Below are 9601 nucleotides of genomic sequence, written 5' to 3'. Positions count from 1 at the left end.
AAGGGAGTAGAGGCTGAAGTCGCTGCAGATTTGCTGAGGACCGCTAGGAATTCTTATACAGCGAAAAAAAATCGCTCAAACTGAGTGGAAAAGCCATATGAACAAACTATGTATCAGCGAAAACAAAACTCAAACGGAGTGGAAAAGCTTCGGAGTACATGACCACGTTATGTACATACATATTCACATACATGAAGATCTATTCATGTATGAAGATCTATGAAGATCGTGTCGCCTCCATTTAAAATGTTTTTGGGCCCGAGGCAAAATGAATATGTATGGGTGCTATACACATACATACATATACTGGAGGGTCGGGCTGCATATGGATGTAGGTCGTATGCATTTAAAATACGTAATCGATGCAAACAAAAGAAAAACGTCTATGAATTAAGATGAATTATGCATACACAAGAACTTACATACATACGAATTTATTGCACATCCTTTCGCAGGTCGTATGTATGTAAATACATAGGTGCAATCAAATATTTTTGGTAGAGCCATTCATTCTAACTATGCAAATATGTACCGATTTATGTATTCACCCCTTTAAATCTAAACAAATATGTACAACTATGAAAACCGGAAACTTCGAGCTTCTTATGAATTCCTTTTCCAGCATGTGAGGCTGCTACATACGGGCCTACGCACACCCTGACGCAGGTTTCCTTTGTCAAAATGTGCAGCACCATTAACTCTTGGAGTCCAGTCAGCTAGTCAGGTAAAGGCCCTCGATCTCTGGGTCGCTTATTTCTCCTCATTCTTATCATCCCTATCACGCAGACTATCTCCCTCCTCCAACATGACCTCCGATTTTATCGCCTACTTGGCACTATCCCTGTTGTGCGCCCTGATCAACATTGCTCCAGCGGTCTCACATCTGATCCAAGGTCATTCTGGACCTGCCGCGTTTGGAATCTGGGTGGTTATCTTAAATTTGTTGGGCTTCGTGGGTTCGAACTCAATCATCTCATCAGGCCAATACCGCATGTGCTCAAATCAGATTTACCATAGATCAACGGAATTGTGTGGATGGACGATGCGCAAGACAAAGCTCCGATATTTTGTGATGTTTCTGCCAAGGTAGGCCGATTTTTCGTTTTTAATACTTGACTTTGTTCCAAGTCGGATGGAAGCGATCAGATACTGATTTGATAAACCCTCAGCTTACGATGGTCGGTCCGTTAGGATTACTCATTGCGAATTGTTGCATTATACGCTACCTGGCCAGAATAGTCACTCCAAATACGCTGGAAGATAATTCAACGGCCCGAGCTAGAATATGGACCGATTATGTGTTGTCTTTTGGGATTCCAGCTGCTATAGCTGTTCTGTCTGTCGTGTTCCAGGTTGCTCGTTATGAAGTTGAACCGCTAGTTGGCTGTTCTAATGTATCGGTTTTATCCTGGCCTACAATCTTTATTTTTATAATTTGGTCACCTATCATGTGTGGTATCGCTTGTGGATATGCACGTAAGTCCCTCCTGGTACCAAAGTCATTCGTTGTGCTGAAATTATCCGCTGCGGGCAGTCTACGTTCTCTACTGGTTGATCCGCCAGCACAGCGAACTATCCCATTTAATAGCCAGGTCTAGGACGCCCCTGAACAAATCACGCTTCATTCGTATGTGCGCTTTGGCAGCTACATATCTATGCATATCAGCTCCTTACACAATCGCCGGGACTGTTACGATTCTTAATGATATTGGCCCCTTTGTTCCTTGGAAATCATGGGGGTACATCCATGATGTCGATAACAAGGTTAGCAAACTGCCTTTAATCAGAAAAGAATTTCCTCAGCATTGGTCGAATTACCCACTAATTACTCCGATCTCAGCTGTCAGACGTTCGCAAGAACTCTGCCTACCAACTCAACCTTCGGGATTGGCTTTCGGTGACTGCTGGTCTAACAGTGTTCTTTTTTTTCTCTTTTGCCAATGAGTCGATTGCGGTATATGTGAAAGTTGCGCGCACCCTCCACCTGGACAATTTGCTGCCATCTCCATCGGACTGGTTGCGGCGGGGATCACAACCGTCTCAATCGCTTTTGAGAAGAATCGGTGTGCCAAAAAAGTGGGTTGCTTTTAACCTTTCCTTTTGCAATGACGTCAACTTTCCCGCTGATGCCAACTCTAATACGCAAGCTCACTGGAGTGCGTCAGCCGTAGTCGATCTGTGATCACTCCTAAAAAGCAATCCCGCCTTTCCAAGCTTTCCGGTAGCCGCCATACGGGCCTCGCTGAGGATTTGCCCTGTCCTAATTCCATTATTATTTGTGTTGTCAAACACACCAACCCGGATTTTTTTGAAGTGTAGATTGACTTTTTCATGTCATTTTCCCTTGTATTTACCTACATTGTACGCGACACAACACACGCTATAGTACATTCTCCTGTACAGTGGGCGCGCCAAAGATTTTGGCCTGGGGTGAGAATGGGTGACAGTGGACACCCCAGGTTCACCCTAGCTTAACCAAGCCTCTCAAACGGAGGGTCCGAGGGACCTTGCCAGGGGGGCTCTCCGCTGGAGGGGCTTGTGGATAATATCTGCAGGCTGGCAGGCAAGGGGAAGATATTCAACCCCCAAATCACTAGAAAATTATTTAAATTAAATAAGGAGTTGAAAAATTGACTCCCAAAAATTAACTTTCCAACTCCCACATGTTGCGGACATCTGGAAGACCAGATTTTGTCATCCAGCCCCGGTCCCCAGCACCACAAATTGACCCGGGGCAATTTTGGGAGTCAGAAAATTAATTGTGCTATCCAGAATGGGAGTCAAAAATTTAATTTCGCAAAAAACACTGGAATCAACACTGTAACAGATAGAATACTTGACTAATTGTATTGGAACAATATATTGTCTTGGTGGTGGGGTGATCAATTTTGGAACACATGTAAAATTGTCCACGGAGCAATCAGTGCCGCGCACAGGCCACCTATGTGAATCCAATATATCCGCTTCAAACCAAAGATAAAATTGGCAGTATTATTGGCTTGAAGCCAAATTCACTGCAGAGATGGGTGAGCTGAATCAGAGATGCACCAGCTGAGATCCATAATACCATACCCATTGGGCTCAGCCCCTGTAGACACAGCTAAACTCAACAGCTCAGCTCAGCTCCTGCACACACAGCTCAATTCAGCTCCTGTACACACAGCTCAGCTCAGCTCAGCTCAGCTCCTGTACACACAGCTCAATTCAGCCCCTGTACACACAGCTCAACTCGGCTCCTGCACACACAGCTCAACTCAGCTCCTGAAAACACAGCTCAGGTCAGCTCTGACACAGCCAATTCAGCTCAATGCGGCTCAAATTCAGCTCCAAAACTCAGCTGAACTCAGCCCCGGTACAGGCAAACTCAGCCTGTCAAGCTGGGCCATCCATCCCAATGATGCTCCCACTACACACCAATTCAGCTCAGATGAACTATATTGAGCTCCAGTAAGCCTCCACTTAGCTCCTGTACATAATGAAGATAAACCACGGGGACCAACACAACTCTTACATATGTTCTGGGTTTCCAAATAAAAAGGTCAGCAAACTCATCAAGACTTGAGAACACTTCTTTCAGCACCCATTTGACAAAGTAGGTTGCGTGGCCAGACAGAAACTCTCTGATCTGACCTGAAGCAAAAAAAAAAAATTGGACTGCCCAAGACTTGCAGACCAATCTCAGTGCGCTGGTACAAATTCAGCTTTCAAAAACACTGTAACGATTAAATGCTCGGACCAGGCAGGTACCAGCGGTACCCGCCGGCTTTTTTTCATCAAAGAGATCATCAAGGGGGGTCCTTGATGACTGGAATGGATTTCTTATCATAAGTTCCTCCCCTCGATGACCAAAACAGGTTGTTCATCGGGGGGAGGATCTCTCAATGAGCAGAACAGCAATGATCAACCTGTTCTGGTCATCAAACAGGTTGGTCATTGTCATCAAGGGTACTCCCCCAACAACCAGTACACACTTGTCATCAAGGGGAGTTGTTACTCCCCTCAATGATTGCACCAGGGCCGTCCTCAATGACCTGTCCTGGCCCATGACCGGTCTATTTTCAGTCATTGAGGGCAGCTCAAAGCAGGGTAAGGGCCGGGGGTCTGAGGGTTACCTGATTAACCCGGCGGGGCAAAGCGGTACTTGGGGGCGGTACCCGGGTACCGCACCGCTTTTTCCAAAAAACGGGCACCTGGCACCGCCTGGCGGGTGCAGGCGGTACCCGCCCGCGGGTGCCGGTGTGGTAGATGGAAAAGTGAAAAAGCAACAGTTTTTCCTCATACATATATTTACTCACCCTAGAACTCAAGATAACACCAAATGGAACTCAGAAATGGATTCTACAGCCAATTTTACCCCTTCACCACTGGAAGCGTCACTGGAACCCCGCTGGATTGGAAGTTACACCCTCTTGGACCCTCATGGACACGGCCAGCCCCAGTCATCAACCTGTCACCAACGCTGCAACCGGTGCAATGCAATGCATGTATCAGCCTATACAGTGCATCGCATTGGCTTGCCAATACATGGCATCTACACAAATGTGCATTGCATTGGCTGGCCGATGCAATAGTGATGCATTGCATCGGTTGGGCCAATACATTGATCTGGGAAAGTATGCATCACATCAGTTGGCCTATGCGATACTGATGCAGTATCTGGGGCATCGGAGGGGATTTTTTTTTAACTTCGAGTTGCAGGTAAATGGACAGGGAGACAGGATCAGGTCAAGAAATGGAGAAAAAAAAGTAAATACATCATATAGGGGAAGGGATGTTTTTGCCCTTTTCGGGCGTTCTCAGTAGTCGCTTTGGCTGGTCTGCGTTTTTTGGCCTGCTCTTCTTCCACAGCAAGGTTGACTACCCTCTGAGCTGAAGCAAAATCGCCATCCGCTTCATATCCTTGTTTCAATCACTGGTGTGAACTTACACCTCGCTCGATTGTCCTTGCAGCCAAACTGCCTTGGTCGCGTCCACAAACATCAGCGGCTGCCGAGAAGCATTGTTCCACCGTTGCTGAGGTGGCTGAGCAAGCGAGGTAGTCTTTGGCCATTGAGGCAAAGACTGGGAACTCGACTTGATGTTTCTGATAGGTACAAAGGATGTAGTTTGTTCAGTAAGGGTTCTGGAGCAGGATGTTAAGATTAAAGAGAAAAACCGTACCTTCCACCACTTGAGAAATTGCTCTCCTTGATCAGCTGGGAGTTTGAACTTGCCCAAAAGGTAAGTAGCCAACTCGTTGTCCGGGGGTGTCTTGACAGCCTCTGGGAAAAAATTGATGTTCCGTCCTGGTCAACGATGTTTGTCAGGCTGGGTACTGGCTTCAACCGGAGGGCTTGAGGCTGTCTTTGAGCCCAATGCAGCTTCAAATGAAGCCTTCCGTTTGTTGTAGTGATGTTGGAGTATTCTTTGTGCGCGGGTTTTGGAAGAGGAAAACCAAACATGGAAGATTGATGACCAATAGGTGGGGTTCAACATTGTGGCTAGGATGACTGCATCACAGTCCAAGGCTTCATTGAGATAGGTGGATGTTTTTAATAGCATGGTGCGGATCATGCGTTGGAGTTCGGGTTTGGTGACCGAGTTGAGCTGTTCTCGGAGGAAATCCTTGATACCTTTGTATTCATATATCATGAGGCCAGCCGAGGAGTGATCCCCCTCCATCTTTTTTGTTACAAAGTAGAATTCCTAAAAAAGACCAATGTGATAATTGAAAAAATAATTAAAAACAGCCATTGGGATGGACTTGAGGAAAATGAAAACTCACACTAAGTATATCATTCAATCTTTTGACTATATCCCAGTCGTCACGACTGATCTGCACCTTGTTGAAGAAATCCTTGCCGCCATCGCGCTTGATTCGGTCTTTGTCAGCCCTTGGCTAGTCCAGACAGCGCCAAGGCTGACACGGAGCGCACCACAGAAGAACTGGGCGCGCATGTTGCCGCTCCAAGCACAGAACGCGCTGAAGACAACAAGTGCGCGCGCGTGCGCAACTGAGTAGATTGCCATCGAGTGTCATACCCAGCTGGGTAACACTCAAGGGTTGTCAAGCTTGAGTGAGCACAATCCACGCGAATGTTCCACGCGTGGATTTAGTTGTCAAGGTTCGAGTGAGTACAATCCACGCGAATGTTCTACGCGTGGATTTAGTTCAACAAGAACGTCGTGGAGACACGACACCCAAGTGCGGCCAGCATCTTTGGCTATAAGAGACCTGGGGCCTCCGTTTTGAGATATTGGTATCAGTTTGTGTTTTCATTCTCTTTCTATGCTTTACACATTTCATCCAGGTTTCACATATCATTTCACTTGTATGTAGTATACCTGAGCTCAGCGGGCGTGGAAGGATCTTCTCCTCATCCTTCCACACCCATCGCTCACTCGACCCGCCTCGTGCCCGCTGGTCTCAGGTATAGTAGCTCTTTCTCTTTCTCTTGTTTTCTTTCTCTGTTGTCCCTGCTTCTCTAGTCTGATGTGAAATGACATTATCCTTCCACACCCATCGCTCACTCGACCCGCCTCGTGCCCGCTGGTCTCAGCCTCAGTTCAGCTTATCAGGTTATGAGCCCGCGCTAGGCTCCAGCTGAGAACAACAACGCACGTTAAATATTGTACTATTGAGTGGCGATAGTGTTCTCTCTCGAAGGATCAAACCTCTCTTCACACCATGTTGGACGCTTCCGGATCAAAGCCAATACCGGCTCTCACCCTCGGAGTTGATCTAAATGACGACCACTCATCCCCAAAGATTCAAGGAGCTAAGCTCCTCACTCTCAAAGCCGCCGACTCCGGTCCAAACTACTCTGACTGGGAGTATCAGGTTACGATGCTCCTAGACAACGTCAACCTCATGTATGTCCTTACGCCCATCCCACCAGAGAATCAGCCAGCAAACTGGGCAAGAGACAACAAAGCCGTCTGCACCCTTCTCTCCCAGATCGTCGACCCGACGAACTTTCGCTACAGCAAACCACATCGAACTGATGCTGCCAAGGCGTGGGAGGCTCTTTAGCTCATAAGGACTGTTTGGCCGGAGGCCGCATGTACTGGCTCCGGAAACTCTCCACCTCCAAAATGGAGACCGAAGACATGCTCGACCATATCGACTCTGTCGCCAAAGTAGCAGGACGTCTCGAGGAACTCATCACCGAAGGAAGACCCCTCACCATTGATGAAATCCACGCAACGGATCTCATCAACTCTCTCCCGAGCGACTGGATTAATTGCATCTCCTCCCTCATGAATCAGCCCCATATCTCAGCGGAACAGGTCGCCATGGCTCTCCGGAGTGAGTATCTCCGCAGAAAAACCTACAACAATGATTAACCTGTCGCAGTCTCCTCAACTAAGGCTAAACATCAAGCCAAGAAATCCTCCTCCTTCAACTCATCCAATTGAGGAGGACGACCTCCCCCCTCTTTCCCTCGCCACTGCAATTTCTGCAACGTGGATGGCCACGACTTGAACAACTGCAGGAACACTCGTCTCATACTGGCCAACCATAAAGCAGGTCAGAAACCCAGGTCAGAAGCAAAGGATCAGGAAAACCGTCCCGATCGCTTGACTAAACCAGCCGCTAAGGCGGGTCGAACTTCAGCTGCCACCCTTGGTAACTCGTCACACCGATACGATGAAGATGAGGAGTCTGACTACTCTGGGTCTCAACTTGAGGTCGTCGCTGGTAATGCAGTCGCTGCCCTATTGGCTTCTCCTGGTGCACGGGCAGGAGGCAATGCCAATCTCAACTCCGGATGTTCTTTTTCGATGACTCCTGACTTAGAGTCTGTCGAGAACCCAAAACCGGACCACACTCCCGTTTGCCTCGCCGACCACTCGGTAGTTGAGGCCACCCACAAAGGCACAGCTAAACTCCCAATCGACGGCGATGTTAAGGTTAAAACCCTAGTTGTTCCGTCCCTTCATGAACCTCTCCTCTCAATCGCTGCAATGTGCGATGCTGGGGTCACTGCAGTCTTCACAAAATCCTCCTGCGATCTCTACCATTCGGACTTGACTCAAATATCCGGATCTCTCTCAGGCCGAGGCTACCGACGCGGAAACCTGTACTACCTGGCAGCGGAGCCTGTGAGCTCCTACTCCACTAAACCTCTACCTTCCCCATCTGTTGACAATTCCCTTCTATCGTATCACTACCGCTTCTCTCACATTGGACTAAAACCTCTCAAAGCTGTTCTGAAACGCCACCACATCAGCCCCTCAATCATGAATGAAATCGAGGTGCAACAATGTGCAATCTGCGTTCAGTCAAAAATGCCGTGAAAGTCATTCGGATCTTGTTCTGCATTTTGGTCATCTCTCCCGGGCCAGCTGATCCACTCAGACGTTGGCTTGTATGAGGTTGTGTCCCGCAAAGGGTATAAATACTTCATTACATTTATCGACGATTGTTCTAAATTTCTCCAAGTCTACCCTATGAAATTAAATAGCGATTCATTCGCATGCTTTAAAACCTTTTGTGCTTTCTTTGAGAAATCCGGTGCCCACAAAATACTTGCTCTTCGCACCAATAACGGCAGAGAGTACATATCAAACCAATTTACCTCCTACTTATCTTCTGCAGGAATCAAACACGAGCCTGGCCCTCCCCACTCGCCGGAACTGAATGGAGTGGCAGAACGAACAAACCGGACAATCAGTAATCTGGTGAGATGCTCACTTCTCCAAGCAAAACTCCCAAAATCATTCTGGGCCGATGCTCTCCGACATGCAATTTTCCCTTACAACTCATTCCCCTGCAACACCCCTAACAGTTTTCTGGCTCCCTCGTCAATAGTGGGGGATCACGAGGTGGACGTCAAGAAACTTCTCCCCTTTGGCTGCCTCGTGTGGTACAAGGTACCAGAGGCAAATCGCAAGAAACTCGATCAGAAGGGGCGGGCATTGATCCTCCTCTCTTATCTCTTGGACGGTAACGGCTTCCGACTGTGGGATCTCAAGAACCGCGTGGTTGTTAAGTCTCGCGATGTAATATTCAATGACTCGTCATTCCCCTACGGAGCAAAACTGAACTCCCCTTCCGAATCAATCACAGTAGAAATTACCTGGCCTCATCTCGAAACCACTTCCTCTCCACAGCCACCATCCCCACCGCAGTTACCTAACCACGAGGAACAGCATCAACCAACCACTACCCTGGCTTCAAGCTCTCCGCCACCGTCCTCTCTTCCACCCCCCAGGGTCGCCACACCCGACCTGCCACCGCTGAACGTACCTCTCCAGCCCCGCTTTGACCGGCGCCTGACAGCCTCAATTCACGCGCCGGGAAATGCCCCACGCACTCCGGACGCAATCTCCTCAGGAACTGATTCTCCGCGACGTTCCCCTTTCCATTCTCCCTCACCATCCTCCCATGCTGATCCCTCTACCCCTGACATCTCAATTATCTCACTTCCTCCACTCTCTTCCTCCCCTCATCACTCCACCACTCTTCCCCCCCTCCCCTCACCACCCCAATCACCGGCCGCCAAACCTCAGTAATCGCCCTCGGACACTCACTCGTCGCCGCTAAAAGCCCCGTCCCCCAAGCCTCCCTCACCTCCTCCTCGACGACGCTCGGCGCGAGAACGCAGAGCGCCAGATC

At 48.5% G+C, this 9601-nt stretch overlaps 1 protein-coding gene across 1 annotated transcript; it reads left to right on the top strand.

Annotated features, from left to right (window-relative positions):
* Positions 1 to 805: 805 nt before the first annotated feature.
* PtA15_11A203 (uncharacterized protein) lies at positions 806 to 2319 on the top strand (the record flags this gene model as incomplete). Its single annotated transcript, XM_053161088.1, has 6 exons — positions 806 to 952; positions 1018 to 1086; positions 1170 to 1464; positions 1535 to 1764; positions 1841 to 2076; positions 2148 to 2319. 6 exons carry the CDS (start codon positions 806 to 808, stop codon positions 2317 to 2319), a joined length of 1149 nt encoding a protein of 382 aa, XP_053025069.1.
* Positions 2320 to 9601: the final 7282 nt, after the last annotated feature.

Source organism: Puccinia triticina, chromosome 11A (assembly GCF_026914185.1).
Source record: "Puccinia triticina chromosome 11A, complete sequence".
In the NCBI taxonomy this organism is placed as follows: domain Eukaryota; kingdom Fungi; phylum Basidiomycota; class Pucciniomycetes; order Pucciniales; family Pucciniaceae; genus Puccinia; species Puccinia triticina.
The sequence above is the reverse complement of the archived record's forward strand: the minus strand, read 5'-3'. Positions and strand labels throughout refer to the sequence as shown.